This window comes from Drosophila guanche, unplaced genomic scaffold (genome assembly GCF_900245975.1).
Source record: "Drosophila guanche unplaced genomic scaffold, DGUA_6, whole genome shotgun sequence".
Classification (NCBI taxonomy): domain Eukaryota; kingdom Metazoa; phylum Arthropoda; class Insecta; order Diptera; family Drosophilidae; genus Drosophila; species Drosophila guanche.
This window is the reverse complement of record NW_022995754.1, coordinates 1,993,064-2,008,033: the sequence shown is the minus strand read 5'-3', so window position 1 is coordinate 2,008,033 and position 14,970 is coordinate 1,993,064. Positions and strand designations below refer to the sequence as shown.

Below are 14,970 nucleotides of genomic sequence, written 5' to 3'. Positions count from 1 at the left end.
TTTCGTTTTGATCATCAACTTTATTAGCAAAAATAGTAAATAGTTCTTTATGGCTCTTTTTACATCGAAATTCAAATCTTATCACGATTAAGTTTTAGTCCTGACTAGCTCGCTTTCCTTGCATTGCAATAACTGACTGACTGATCCTACAGCACATATAGTCCATCGATTGTATAGTTTCCTGCTGATAACTAAGATTATGCTTAATATTCCTACGATGGCAAAAAGGTACATATTCGTCGTATATCTATGGACAACCGATTTGTACTATATAGTTAATGGATTATGGAATATCTAGAGCAAGAGAATGCTTATCCTTTGTCGCATTTTCTTGCTAAAATATTCCCCAGAGATGCACAACAAAGAAGTCAATGAAGAGTGGAGTTTCTCTATTGACTCTTCTGTTGCGGATCCCTCTCTCTGCTGCACTTTACTCTAAATTGAGTGCGAGGATCAGCTAAACTTATGGTGGATCCTTGCAATCAATTTAGTGGTTCACCTACTACAAATGTCAACTGATTGTTGCAGCTTCGAGGAAAGTGTTGCATGGAAAAGCTTGGACGAAGCTCGCCAGCAACTTTAGGGTTTTGCTTAACCCAAAGTTAGTCACGAGATCATCCGCTGGATCGCGTATTCCCATGGAACAGTTTCCTGCCAAGCTGCACAATCTTTATCCCAATCTATCACGCTCTGAAACGCACTAAAACGCAGGTTCGACACCCCCAGAACTGTGCTATACCTGGGGGGCAAAGTGCTTGTAGCTGTGAGAATGTGGCTGCGGATGTGGCTCCTCGGGGTACTCCTTCCAGGGCGGCGTCTGTGTGTAGAAACTGCTCTGCTGATGCATGGCTGGCTCTGTGGCTGTGGACGGCAGTTTGGCAGCTGCCTCGAAGCTGCCGCGGAACAGATCATATTTCTCCTGCGAGAACTGGCCAGCGGGTGGCGTCTGCTGTTGTGGTCTCGGCTCCTGCTGATAGTACCTCATGCTGCTGCCAAAGTCAAAGCCAGTTGGCGTCGCATGCTGCGGATGGGGTTGGGAATGAGGATGAGGATGAGGCGCTGCTGCGGGATACTCCATGCCCGGCTGGAAGGGCAGCATCTGCGGCTGCTGATGATGCGGATGATGCTGATGATGCGGATGTGGATGCTGATGCTGCTGCTGCGTCTGACTATAGGGAAACATTCTCCCACAGCCAAGCATGGGGAATGGCTGCGGATTCACAAAGAGCGCATCGAACAGCTCCTTCGTGATGCGCTCCCCGCTCAATGTGAAATTCTGCAGCTTCTCCAGATCCAGATTGATGGTGTTCCCACTCTCCAGCACCTGCTCCAGGGCGAAGATGTAGTTGTGGGCAAAGCGAAGGATCTCGATCTTTGTGAGTTTCGTCTCCTCGGGCAGCGAGGGCAGCGTCACGCGCAGCTTCTCCAGCGCATCGTTGAGGCTGTGCATCCGATTGCGCTCCCGATCGTTGGCCTTCATGCGGCGAAACTTCTTGATGCGCACCACCTGGGTGGGGCTGCGCGAGCGCGTTACGCGATTCTTGCCGACGGCATATTTGCGCTTGGGTCGCGGTGCGTCCGGGTCCTCCGGCGGCGACTTCAGCGGCGTGCTGGTCAGCTGCGGCTCGAAGCCTGAGCCCGGTGCACGACTATTCAGATGCTCCACCAGGGTGCGGCCGCTGCGCGTGCTGTGATTGCTGCTCGTGTCCAGCAGACCGACGAATCCCGACGGCGGTGAGTTGATCGGGGCTGCATCCCAGCTGCCGGCATAGGCCAAAGGCGCTGCCGGCCCCGCTGCTCCGCTGTTGTAGCTCTCATCGAAGTCCAAACGTCGCCGAGAGCTGAGCTGTGCCTCCGTCTCGAAGCTCTTCTCGTAGCCGCTGTCGAAGGAGGCATCGTCATCGTCCTCGTCGAAATCGTAGCATTGAGGAGGTGCAGCACTGTAGGCATTATAGCAGGCAGCCATGATCGGTGGGTCGATTGGGTCTCTCTCTCTCTTTGTGTTTATTCTCAATCCAACTGCGCGTATTCCACCGTTATAGATTTGCCGCTTTGCCGTTTACCGTTTACCGTTATGTTATTCACTCTCTGCTTTGTCTGGGTGTTTCTGTGTGTCTCGCGTGCCCGCACCAACTAAAAGCTAGCAAGGAGTGCGCACCGGTTTTATGCACCCGTGTGCCCGGGGGCCAGCCATTAATGCTCCGCGCTGGAAGCGGTAAGCCCGCTGATTTGGGTCTAGGCAGCGCAGCAACAACCCTCGGCGCATTGTCGTCGGTCGTGGCGGCGCCATAACACACACACACACACACACACGAACACAAATCCCAACAGATATGCGCGCAGCCGTGATTGCAGCCCAAAGGGGGTTGCTTACGCACACACACACACACACACACAAACACACACAGAGACGGAGACTGGTCTGGATGTACGTCGGAGATTCGTTATAGTCGTGCTCATCGCTATCGCTGCCAGTCAAAATACGAGCATTTTTTACGCTTTGCCAGCCAGCAGCGCCGCTCTAAGCCAATCGGAAGGATGTCGGAGCTGGTGAGGATCAGCGCCAGACGCCAAACGGCATCATCAAAGTTCAAACAAATATTTGCTGCTGGCGCTGCATACACTAACTGGTGCCAGAAGGGGTCTTGGGACTTTGATATCATGAGAAGAAGAGCTGAAAATTGCACTAAGGAATGTGTGGATGTCCATCCAAGAGGGTTTCACTCGGTGTTTTCTCAGGGAATAAAATATTTCTTAGAGATTTTCGGACTCTCAAATATGCACAGAGCTTCAGCTTTAGATTCTGTAATCACTCTCTGTTCCAACTCCATCTTACATTCCCCTGAACCTTTTGCAGTGTATATAAATATTCGCATTTTGTGGCTTAACCATTTGCCATTTTATTGATATCAAAACATTGAACTTGCGTGCCGCCTAATGCCTTACGCGATTGCCATTCAAAATGTTTCAATTACCCGCAAACGGCGTCCAACTCTTTCGCTTTTGTTGCTTAAACCTCAGTAATCACTTAGGGCTTACGCCTGTCGCTAAACGAATTAGAGCCACGTGGCCAGGACACCTCCTCCGCCGCGACACTTTTAACAACAAAAAAACGCAACATGTGTACGCCCAGAAGCAGTCTCCCTCCAGCTAAGGCCTGGCCACGTGCCGCGGTCTTACCGGCTGCTCAAGTGGCAGAGTGTGCCATAGATATGCACACAAATATGGGCCAAGAAGCATCTGAGTGGATTCCAGTGATTCCAAGTGGTCGGACACGTGGCGGATCTGATATGATATGCGGTTATGAATTGTCGCCAAATTGCTGCCACGAGTGAGGCGTGTCAAGGGTGCTAATTGAGGAGCAATATGCCACTGAGGCTTGTGGCTGGATGGATATCAATTATGCCACGTCAAAATAATATTTGTTTGCCAATGAGCGGTCGAATTTCAACAATTTTAAATACTTTTATTGTATTAAATCATTTTCTACCAGGAAACCTGTCCAGGAGTTGGCTGTTATATTTGATAATTTTTGGATTGTATTTTCGATTTCTGAATTATTTTCATTGAATGACCAACAACACTTCATCGAGTTGTCTGTCAAACTTATTCAGTTGGGGGCAAAAGTTTGGCATTAGCCAGCAGTCATTCGAATGTTAAAGCGGAATCAGAAAAAAAAGCTAATAATAATTAAAAATGGGCAAAGAAAATAGTGAGTGAAAAAAACAAGTGCAAAATAAATTGCTAAATGAGCCAAAAATAATTAAGTGTAATTTATTTCGATTAGAATATAAGCCTGCCGATGGAGGAAAAGTTGCCAAGAAGAAATCGGCTCAGACCGTTGCAGCCACACTCACGACAAATCGCCCACCAATTGTAGGTCCTGCCGCCTCGGTATCTGAGACATCGGATCAGGATGAGGGCGAATGGCAGGTACAGGGCAGTCAGAAGAAACGCAATCAGCGCGGAGAGAAGCAGCAGCAACAAAAGCAACGTGGACAACAACAACAACAGCAGGGTGGACAACAGATTGGACAAGGAGACAATCAACAGCTTCTTCCCAAACCGCAGAACCAACGCATCCAAGCCTCGGTATCTGAGACAACGGAGCAGGATGAGGGCGAATGGCAGACGCAGAGCAGTCAGAAGAAGCGCAATCAGGGCGGACAGGGTGGACAACAGCGTGGACAGGGAGACGATCTACAGCTTCCTCCCAAACCGCAATACCAACGCACTTGTGGCCAGGGTCCCTGTGGTCAGGGACGCGGCACGCCAGTGTCGACTCAGAGCTCGAAATCTCTGGTTCGCGGCACGCCAGCGTTGCCTGTCGCAGGAGGCGCCATAAGACGTGGAACCTTGGGGAAGCCTGGTCAAGTGGCAGTCAACTATTTGGATGTCAACTTGGACAAAATGCCAGCGGTTGCCTATCACTATGATGTGAAGATCTCACCAGAGCGCCCCAAGAAGTTCTATCGCCACGCGTTTGAGGTGTACAGAAAGAAGCATATGGGCGGTGTGATTGCCGCCTACGATGGCCGTGCCTCCTGCTACACGGCGGACAAAATAGTTTGCAAGCCGCAAGAGGAGAAAGTGACTGTAAGTATTACTTGGCTGGCTATAGCCAGTGGCTCGAGGATGAACCTTTGCTCCCCGCAGGTGACTGATAATCACGGTCGTACGCTGAATTTCACTCTTCAAGTGAAGGAGACCGAGGAGCTGGTTGTAAATTTGAGTTCCCTGCGCAGCTATGTGAAGGATAAGATTAACGAGAAGCCCATGCGCGCCTTGCAGGTGCTGGAGGTTGTGTTGGCCTCTCCCTGCCATGCCACAGGCGTACGCGCTGGTCGCTCCTTCTTCAAACGATCCGATCAGGGCAAGGCCATTAATCTGGGCGATGGCTACGAGGCGCTGGTCGGTCTCTATCAGTCGGTGGTGCTGGGGGATCGTCCGTTTGTCAATGTGGACGTATGCCACAAGTCATTTCCATTCGCCTCCACCGTCGTGGAGTACATTGAGCGATATCACGGGGAAAGAGTGGAAAATCATACTAACATTGAGCTCAAGCGACTGGATATCGAAACATTTCTGAAGGGCATCAAGATCGTATACAAATCACCGCCAAGCTTCGCCAGACCCCCGACCATCTTCATGGTCCTTGGGCTAACCAAGCTGCCGGCCAACAGGCTATCCTTCGACAAGGAAGGGCAACAGATGACCGTGGAGAAGTACTTTGCCTCCAGGGAATACAATTTGAAATATCCCAATCTGCCCTGTCTGCATGTGGGCTCGCCCACGGCAAATATTTTCTTGCCCATGGAACTGTGCAGCATCGAGGAGGGGCAGCTGCTGAATGTGAGTAGCTGCAAGGAGTCCTTAGTTTAGGAGGTTTATTTTATTTGTATATTTTGTATTGCAGCGCAAAGATCAGGAGGCTCAGGTGTCGGCCATGATTAAATATACAGCCACATCCACCAATGAGCGGAGATCGAAGATCTTGGATTTGCTGTCATTTTTCAAGCACAACTCGAACCCCACCGTGGCACGCTTTGGCATGCGCTTGCAGAGCGATTTCATTACGGTGAACATGCGCATCCTTGATCCCCCAATGGTGGAATACAAAGGGAACAGCATGGTGTCCGTGAAGAATGGTTCGTGGCGCATGGATCGCTTGAAGTTCTATGCGCCCAAGCCGCGGGAACACAAATGGGCCATACTCTATGGTCCCCGAATGATGTACAATGCGGTGGAAGACTTCAAGCAATGTGTGAGTGTAGCCTCAGTGATTCTTGGATCCTCTTGGACTCCTGGTATATTCCTCTCCTTGCAGGTCCTAACACAGAGTGCCATAGTGAACGTCTGCCTGGACAGGAAGGCTGAGATACGTTTGTACAAGGATGAACGTGATTTTGATAACTATTTTCGTGATTTCAAGCGGCTCCAATGTGATTTTGTGTTTGTCATCATACCAAACTCTGGCCCCCTATATGATAATGTGAAGCAAAAGGCCGAACTGCAGCACGGCATACTGACGCAGTGTATCAAGCTGTTTACGGTGCAGCGAAAACTGAATCCTCAGTGCATTGGCAACATTCTGCTGAAGGTCAATGCCAAGCTGAATGGCATCAACCACAAGTTGAAGGATAATCCACGCACTTTGCTCCCCAATGTCATGTTTATGGGTGCCGATGTCACCCACCCATCGCCCGATCAGCGTGACATACCCAGTGTGGTGGGCGTGACAGCGTCCCATGATCAATTCGGAGCTTCGTACAACATGCAGTATCGCCTGCAACGCTCCACCCTGGAGGATATCGAGGACATGGAGTCCATTACGCTGGAGCACTTGCGTGTCTATTATCAGTACAGAAAATGCTATCCCGAGCACATTGTCTACTATCGCGATGGTGTCAGCGATGGACAGTTTCCCAAGATCAAGGATGAAGAGTTGAGGGGCATTAAGGCGGCCTGCTGCAAGGTACACTTTGGCACTTTTGGATATCTCTTTGTATGCTAACCCCCCTGGATTTTCCCTGCAGAAGCACATTCGTCCCAAGATTTGCTGCATAATTGCTGTCAAACGTCATCACACGCGCTTCTTTCCCTCCGGCAATCCTTCGCAGTTCAACAAATTCAACAATGTGGAGCCGGGCACCGTCGTGGACCGCACCATTGTGCATCCCAATGAGATGCAATTCTTTCTGGTCAGCCATCAGGCCATTCAGGGCACAGCCCGACCAACGCGCTACAGCGTGATTGAGAATACGGGCAAGCTGGACATTGATGTCATACAGCAGTTGACATACAATCTGTGCCACTTGTTTCCGCGCTGCAATCGCGCCGTGTCCTATCCAGCGCCGGTCTATCTGGCACACTTGGTGGCCGCCCGTGGTCGCGTCTATCTGACGGGGTGTGTATTGATTTCGCACTGCTATTGATTCGCAAATATTTATACTTCCCCTCCGTTGCAGCTCCAGGAAGCTCCTTACACCTAAGGAGGAGTACCAGAAGCGTTTAATTGTGCCACAATTTATGGATAAGTATCCAATGTTTTTTGTTTAAACTTATGTTTAAGCAATGCCAGACTTATCGGCACCCGCTTTGCATTTCGACTCAACAAATTAAATATGAAATGTTAAAATGGCAAAAAAACATAAAGCAACAAAAAGGAATAGCAAGGGGAATAGGATAAGTTTCTCAGTCAAACTGATGCTTAAATTAATTCCATATGTGTGGCGTTGCTAGCTTAAAATAACAAATAATTGTTGCTTAATTAAATATATAAACTAAAAGAGGATACAAATTGCCTTTTTGGCAACTCTCTACATTAAAATTTCTGGGCATTTCTAATTTTGTGTGTTTGTACATAAATCGATTGATAATTCTTAGTGCTAAATAACTATTTATATTTATATTTATAATTATCGTTAGCTTCTTTCGGAATAACACAATCATTCCACACAGCTGCCAGAGTAATGCCCTCAAACCAACAGCCCAGACTCAAAACCAACCGAAATCACACCAACAGCCGACACGTGTCGCAGCCTCCTCTTCCTTTTTCCCCCCCCCCCCCGGGATATTGTTGATTGTTGTTGATATGCCTGACCAGCTCAAGTGCTCCTCCGACGCGTGTGGCTAATTCGCTGCCTTGGCGAGAACCACAATGCATATCAATTAGGCGTTTTAATTGAGAGGCTAGCGGGCGTTTTATAGGAGTCCCACACAATGCCTGAGCTGTGGCCAAACAGATGTACACACACACACACACACGCTACACACACATACAAAAAATATAACTTCATCAAAATCAGAGCAGAACAAATACAAAATGTGCCCGAGGGCCAATTGCATTCGAACAAGCGAAACGAATTCAATTTTCCAGGGCTGTAGAACTCAGTTCCCAATGTGCAACCCCTCGCCGGGCATTCGTTACGAGCACGTAGAGCCGCCTCGCCGCAGGGCCTGTGCAGGAAGGTCCTTTTTAGCAGCGTCAAAATGGAACGATTTCCTCCTCGTACAACGGATCCAGTTCCATGACGTCAGAGAAGTGAATGCTGGCTGGGTTGGTGCGCGGCTGCGGCGAGCAGGAGGAGTGTGAGTCCGAGGACAGCTCAATCACATCCGGCGAACAGGAGACTCTCTCTGTGGGTGTCTGCCGGCAGATTCGCACCTGCAGCTCCTTGACCCGCACGCCACCTCCTCGCGTGGCACGACCGCCGCGGCTGTTGCGCTTGCGATTGAGTGGCGCTGGCGGCTGCACCTCTTCCATGTCCGTTGATGAATCGGAAGTTATGTGCCGGAAGATCTTTTTGGGCATCGTCACAGACGCTGACGTTCCCGGCGTATCCGATGTTATGTGCACAAATTTCTTCAAGCGTTTCTTGTCGCTTTTCCGCCTCTCGAGCGTGGGCGTTGATGCATTGCTGTCTGTGGTGATGGAACGGCTGTGGCTGTGGCGGTGGCTGCCTGGCCCTGGCTTTCTTCGTTTAGCTTGCGGCTTCTCTCGCTCTTGGTAGTAGGAGACTAAGTCGGTGCGCTTGATCCGAACTCGACACTCGCGCATCTGCCTCATGTCCTGCAGAGTAAGAAGTTGTAAGCGCACCTCGGCCCTGCGTGTCAGACACTCTTGGATGAGGCGTTTCGTTAAGTCGTCGTCGTCGTCAGGTCTCTGGGTTGTTGGCTCTGTGCTGTGGCTGCTTGGTGAGGTTTTGAAGCGCTTGTTTGGTTGTTCTTGAGTATTCAAATCTTGAGGGAGATCTGGCGTCGTCGTCGTAGCTTCGTCTACATCCTGAACTCCCGTCCGAGTCTCCTGGATCGCCTCCTTCTCTTTCTCTTCGGGCTGGAACACGCCTGTCTCCATATTAAAATCAGACGCTGTGGCCGGCGGAGGCGTTAACTCTTTACTTACACCAGACAAATTCTCGCATTGCTCCTCGGTGGAGTCGTGCATGGCCATCGTCGACGTATCCGAATCCACGCTGTCCGCTTCCGACGTGGCGCGCGTCTTCTTTGCTCGTGGCGCCGCCTCTTCCGCGACGTTTGTGCTCGCTGGCGCAGCTTCTCTGAGGGTTTGCCAGCTCTTGAATTTGCTTAAAACCGAACTGCATTCGCTCAGGCCATTGCTCCCGCTGGCCACAGCCTGAAGTTCTTCCTTTTCGTAGCTCCAGATGTCGGCAAAGGCCTTGAAGCCGCTGGTTTCGTTACTAAACTTTGTGCGGGTGTCCAGCAGATCGCCAAATGAGCGTTTCTCTCGATTCACTGCCGCTTCTGGGCAAGGAGACTTTGGCGTCTCCGTCTCGTCTATGGGCTCAGGCTTGACCTCAGGCTCGGGCTCTGTCTGGGATTGTTCTTCTTCTGGTTCGGACGGGGCGACTGGTGAGCTGACGATGGTCGGCGATCGGCGACCACTTCGCATGCTGCGATCCATGTCCGAGAGCATGGAATTGGCCACAATGGCAGCAGCACGAACGCGCGTCCTTCGACCAGTGCCCGTGTAATAAGCCTCTGACTCGTCTGAGGCCACATCCTCCTCCTCGTCCTCGGAGATTACTGCAAAAGGAACAGGTTTATGTTGGAGAATCAGCAGTCTATGGGGTTGTCTTACCTTCATCCCAAAATTTACGCGGCGGTCTCCGTTTCTTTGGCTGCTTCGGGCCCGGTTCCTCTTCCTTCTCATCCGCGCTCACCTCTGCCTCGGCTTCGGCGAGGTTGGCCGCATTCTCGTAGCCCTCTTCGATGGTGCCATAGTCCAGCTGCGGCCGATCCTTGTACTTTGCGTAGTCAATTTGCAGGAACTCTAAACGATCGTTGGCCTCGGCCATATTCAAAGCCACGAACTTATTCTTCAGATCCTTGCTCTTCAGCAGCGCATTGCAGCGCTCGTGCAGCGTGGACCACTCGAGGGCCCACGAGTAGCGCTTGTTGCGCGGCTGAAAGATCACCGTCAGCAGATCCTTGATGAAGCTACGCGGCAGTCGCAGCGCCTGCAGAGCCTTGTAGATCGGATCGTAGTCTCCCACGGGGGCATTGTGATTGGTTATCGTCACAATTTCATCCACATCAATGGTGGAGCTGAGCAGCTCGTACTTGACGCTGAAAGCACTTTGTGTGTTGCCGCCAGCGGCGGTCCCCGTTCCAGGCGACTCATCATCCAAGGAACGCTTCTTCTTGATGCGCGAACAGCGTTTGACTTCGTTATAGTTGTGTGTCGTTGGATGCAGATAGAACGCTGTCAGCCAGAACTCTGCCTCCATGAAGGCATGATCACTGAACACCTTGGCCAGATCCGCATAGTTATTGGATAATTTGTGCTCCAAATTGAGCATAAAGTCAGTGGTCAGCCCGGGATGATAGCGCCAAATTTCGATGGCATTCAGCTGCTGGCCAATAATCTTCAGCAGCAGCGCAATCTTGGCAAACTGCCAGCCCTCAAATTCCTGTGGAAAAAGATAAATTTAAGCAATCAATGGGAGTAGTCGCTGGAGTCATTTGGCTTACCCGCTCTGCCAGCAGTTTGTAGACAAAATCCAGAACCTCCTCGTTGTTGGGCACAGTCTGAAAGACGGGATCTATTTGGCGATCCAACTCCTCGTCGACATCCAACGGGGGCTTCTCATCATCGTCGCAGTTCTTGTAGTTGCCAATGTTGCTGGCACGATTGCCTTTGCAGATTTGCTGCTGATAGTTCAGGTTGAGGTTCACGGTGTACGGTTTGGCGTGGCTATAACGCTGCGACTCGAGCTTTTGCAGCTCATTGAGGAGAAAGGCCTCGCTGTTCTCCCGCTCCTCCACATAGCGATACATGAGCACCCGAAAGTGTGGCAAGTGGGTCAAGAAATCGTGTTCGTTCAAGGCCATCAGCTCCATCAACTGATTGCCCAGCACATAGCTGGTGTAGGCCTCCAGCATGACGGCGAACGAGGTGATCAGATTCAGCTTGAACTTCTTGAACACAATCTGCTCGAAGAAGCCGCTCTTGCTCAGCCTCAAGCGAACACACACCTGAGCGATGAGGCGGGCAGGCGTGAAGTTGATGTCCTCTGCCACTGGAGCTTCCTGCATGCTCAGCGCATAGAAACGTATGTTGTACATCTGCGGAGTAGATCTTCGATTAGAAGTCACATCTAAGGCGTGGTCTATCCCCCCCACTTACCAAATTATCAATCACATAGCCCCGATTCTCATCCATGACGAAAACTGTCAATAGGTAGAGATGCCCCACCAGTGTAATGGCTATCTGGTCATGCTCCAGGGACTCACAACTGGCATTGGCATTGGACTTGAGCCAAGCTGCCAGTACGCGAAGTGCCAGCTGCTTCAGTGCCTCAAAGTTGCCCGCATTGAAGAGCTGTATTAGACGCAGCAGGATGAGATACAGCTGCTCCTGCTCAAGGTACGCGATATCTGCAGGAGAAAAGGCAATCAGTAAGACTCCATCAAGGAACAGTTGTCCACTCACCTTCCTGTGTGGCAGCCAGCACTGAATGCTCAATGGTATGATGCTTGTTCTGTCGCAGATTGGCAAACAGCTGCTGCAGATAGGGCACCCGCCAGGGTTTGCCCTGAAACTTGAGTATGTACGGCCAATCGATTTTGGACAGACCCTCAATCTGGGCAAACGATGACATTGCCTTGCCCAAGTGGTAGAGCAGCATGCGTTTGAGCCCCTCCGAACAGCTTGTCCATTCCTGGCTGAACCACAACTGCAGCGAGTAGTGCGCCAGCACCTGGACCACATGACGCAACGAGTCCTCACGCAGGCCCTCGGGATTGGGCAGGTGGCAGACCTCCCAGCCGTATATCAACTGCATCAATCGCTGGTTGCCCATCAGCTCAAACACATCCACATCGCTGCACTCAGTGCAGAACACAAACATTTTCTGTAAACAAAAACAAATTTGAAAACCCAATTGTTGTTGGCGTGGTTGGGCCTGAGACTTACCGCTGAAAACTCATCGTATTCGAGCTTAGTGGCACACTCTAGAAACTTTTGGCCATTGTGCAGCTCCAGGGGTAAAATGACTTCCATTGTGACTCCTTTTTATCACTAATAAACTCTTAATTTACGTTTTATTTGCATTTGTAAAAAAAAAGGCGGCCGCCAGTGTATCCATTGTGACCGCGTATTTATCGATACAACATACCGCGTCAGAAATATACCGTGATGGACTATTGCATTTTCAAAATATACTGTAAATATACCGAAAATCTAAAATCATTTTCCTCGATTTAGAGGTTCTATTTGATATTACCAGGTTGCAAAGAATTTTAACACTAAAACCATTATTTAATGCGTTTGAAGGATCAATTTGACGTTGTGTAAATACAAATTTTTATTGGTTTGTATCCTGATGACCTTTTATTTTACAAATTTGTATTTTAATTTTTCATTAAAATCGCCCTTCTGGAATCGAGGGAGCTTTGTCTATAGTATGTAAGTAAATTATTAAAAGAGACATGTATATTCACTGATAACATTGAACAATTTGAAATATGGCGCGCACAAAAAAAGAGATAAAGAAATTCGATTGTTTCCTGAAAGGGAAAGGGAAATATTATAATAAGCTGGGTGTGGTTTGGGGGCAGTTCTCATTTCCTTACAACTTTATATAAATATTTATATACTTTGTAATATATAAAATATTTATTTTAATAATAAATATTTCATTTATATTTATTCCCATTCCATAATTACAGTTAGCACTTAATTCATAATCGAAAGTAAACAAATAAGCAAATACTAGTTGTTCTCATTAGTTGTTCAAACTCCCTTCGCAAATGAAAAGAGCTTTCAAACTCCCTTTACAAACCAAGGGAGCTTTCATGGTGCGAAATTTGTACCAAAAGTTAAGGTGTCGACAACGCGTAAATACGTCACAAAAATTCCAGAGGCGCCAGGTAAATTACACGGCGATTTTCATCCTACGGGATGGAAATTCTCCAGGGAAATTCTCTCCTGTGTCTAAACGGTCAGGGAAATCCTCTCCTGTGTCTTAAGGGTTAGGGAAATCCTCTCCTGTGTCTAATCGGTCAGGGAAATTCTCTCCTACAAGCACTATTAGGGATCCTTTGAACAGGCGCTGAAAAGGTGGGGGCTTCGAAAAGTTCGTCCTTTTTTACCTGCTTGCCATACCTTGCCGTCACATACAAAGAGAGGATTAGGTCAGCTAGAGAGAGGATTAGGTCAGCCGTGAGCACAGAAATATACCAAAAAAATATACATATAACGTAATTATTAGCCCATTTTCGTCTATTTTGATGTTCTATTTGATATTACTAGGTAGTTAGAAGGCCTCCGCGTTAAAAATATATTTCAACCGATTTATCAATCAATTCTCAACAAGATCGAAGAGTTTTTACGACTTTTTTTGTTGGAATGTTTCCAAATGAAGTTTAAAACTGAAAAGGTCGACCAAAAAAGGTAGCATAATTCCAGCTTGTACATGAATACTACACATGTGCTACATTGCAATTACACAGGGATGTAATGTGGCATCTACTAGCTCACAGCTCAGAAACTATAAATGTCGTAGCATCCACCATTCGTCATAAAGCACTAGCCGCAGGATTTGAATTTCAAACATTAAGTGCTGAAAGCGGCTACAAAAGTTAACCATCTTAAAAGAAGTTTCTAAGTAAAAATACACATATTATGCATCTTTAATGAACATATTTGAATGATGGCTTGCAAGGGAGCAATATACTTTCACTGCATGGCTTCGCACGCTCGTGGCCAAGTCTAAATCTATAGACGGTCCGGTCCGTCCGGTTGGCCCTTTTGTTGGCCATCTGGCGCATGCAAAGTGCAAACAAATGATTATTAGCTGGGCAACAGCACAGCGGGGCAGCAGGCCACTGCCACTGCCACTCCATCTTCACAATGCAAACCACCAAGGGATTCCTATACAAATGTGGCAATCTGAATGGAAAAAGCAAACGCAGCGGGCATGGGGCATGGGGCGTGTAGACCCACTGCTCCAATGCAATTACACATGCTCAGGGGTTCGCTCTTTGAAGGCTGATAGTAGATTACATTTAGTGACGCATCCAAGTGGATCGCATCGCTCAGTATAAAGTTCACCTGCTGCTAATGGCTGCAATTAGGCCAGACACATAAACAGGAAATGATTTACAATCGTCATCGTAGCTGCTGCTGCTGCTGCTGCTGCTGCTGCTGCTGCTGCTGCGCTCCCTTTAACACATGTACCACTGCCTGTCAGTGATAGCAGCTCGAGTCAGCGATTGGCAGCGATTTATCAGTGGCAAAATCAATTAGTGGCTACGTAGCTTATCGTTCTGGGCAGCAAGGGCTAAGGTGTCCACCCCATAACCCATTCATTATACGCAACGGCAGAGCAGTGTCATAAATATTCCCATCAACGTTTACAACGAAACCCTGTTGATGTCCCGCACAGGCATAGAGCCAACGGTTGGCATCTTTTGCAGCACTCGTAACTGAAAGAAGCTGCTGCTCGTGGGGTATACTCGACGGCCAGAAGCAACTGGCACACATGGAAAGTGGATCCATGGCATTGCCCTGCCCTGCCCTGCCTGCACTGCCACGAGCTGTCTTTTATTCGTTCATTTTGTCATTTACCACGGGCTATCCTCCTACAAGGGGGTACACCCCCGCATATCGTCATAAATATTCATGAAGCCCTAAAAGGGTTCTTACTGTTGCTTAGCTGAAACATGTGCCGCCTGCCAGCCACAGCCACAGCCACAGCCACCCACATCGAATCGACACGAATCGAAGGTGAAAGAATTCTTCGAGTATTTTTTTGTATTTTGTATTTGTGTTTTGCCTGCCTGCCCCCCCCGCTGACAATGAAAATGCAATGCAATATGCAATATGCTCGCAGAGTGCTTGAGCTCCCCCCCCCCCCCCCCCCCCCCCCCCCCAGGCTTGTTGGGTGGGGGGTGTCTGTATTTCACTTCAGATCCGGGGGCGGGCCGCCGGGGGGGGCGGGGGCA

General features: G+C 49.0%; 3 protein-coding genes across 5 annotated transcripts; 1 reads left to right on the top strand and 2 right to left on the bottom strand.

Moving 5' to 3' along the window:
- Positions 1–2,156, bottom strand: LOC117589446 (basic helix-loop-helix neural transcription factor TAP). Its single transcript, XM_034281390.1, has one exon. It carries the CDS (start codon positions 1,964–1,966, stop codon positions 734–736), a length of 1,233 nt encoding a protein of 410 aa, XP_034137281.1. The 5' UTR covers positions 1,967–2,156; the 3' UTR covers positions 1–733.
- Positions 2,157–3,794: 1,638 nt separating this feature from the next.
- Positions 3,795–7,259, top strand: LOC117589445 (protein argonaute-2-like). The gene is made up of 6 exons (XM_034281389.1): positions 3,795–4,596; positions 4,657–5,352; positions 5,417–5,764; positions 5,828–6,475; positions 6,537–6,907; positions 6,969–7,259. Exons 1-6 carry the CDS (start codon positions 4,411–4,413, stop codon positions 7,057–7,059), a joined length of 2,340 nt encoding a protein of 779 aa, XP_034137280.1. The 5' UTR covers positions 3,795–4,410; the 3' UTR covers positions 7,060–7,259.
- Positions 7,260–7,566: 307 nt separating this feature from the next.
- LOC117589444 lies at positions 7,567–12,107 on the bottom strand. Of its 3 annotated transcripts, none has more exons than XM_034281387.1 (7): positions 11,939–12,107; positions 11,456–11,876; positions 11,150–11,400; positions 10,495–11,088; positions 9,602–10,433; positions 8,906–9,546; positions 7,567–8,836 (listed from the first exon to the last, which is right to left on the bottom strand). In XM_034281387.1, exons 1-7 carry the CDS (start codon positions 12,023–12,025, stop codon positions 7,988–7,990), a joined length of 3,675 nt encoding a protein of 1,224 aa, XP_034137278.1. In that variant the 5' UTR covers positions 12,026–12,107; the 3' UTR covers positions 7,567–7,987. The 3 variants fall into 3 exon arrangements, with proteins under 3 accessions (XP_034137278.1, XP_034137277.1, XP_034137279.1); XM_034281388.1 differs by having other exon boundaries at positions 8,635–8,847; XM_034281386.1 differs by having other exon boundaries at positions 7,567–9,546.
- Between the last annotated feature and the right edge of the window lie 2,863 nt (positions 12,108–14,970).

Bases quoted from the DNA above. Each gene is read 5' to 3' on its own strand.
- LOC117589446 (XM_034281390.1), bottom strand. From the start codon at position 1,966: ATGGCTGCCTGCTATAATGCCTACAGTGCTGCACCTCCTCAATGCTAC.
- LOC117589445 (XM_034281389.1), top strand. From the start codon at position 4,411: ATGCCAGCGGTTGCCTATCACTATGATGTGAAGATCTCACCAGAGCGC. The intron at 4,597-4,656 runs GTAAGTATTACT...TGCTCCCCGCAG, and splicing joins CGCAAGAGGAGAAAGTGACT to GTGACTGATAATCACGGTCG. The intron at 5,353-5,416 runs GTGAGTAGCTGC...TTTGTATTGCAG, and splicing joins AGGAGGGGCAGCTGCTGAAT to CGCAAAGATCAGGAGGCTCA.
- LOC117589444 (XM_034281386.1), bottom strand. From the start codon at position 12,025: ATGGAAGTCATTTTACCCCTGGAGCTGCACAATGGCCAAAAGTTTCTA. The intron at 10,434-10,494 runs GTAAGCCAAATG...CTTTTTCCACAG, and splicing joins ACAAACTGCTGGCAGAGCGG to GAATTTGAGGGCTGGCAGTT. The intron at 9,547-9,601 runs GTAAGACAACCC...TTCCTTTTGCAG, and splicing joins GCGTAAATTTTGGGATGAAG to TAATCTCCGAGGACGAGGAG.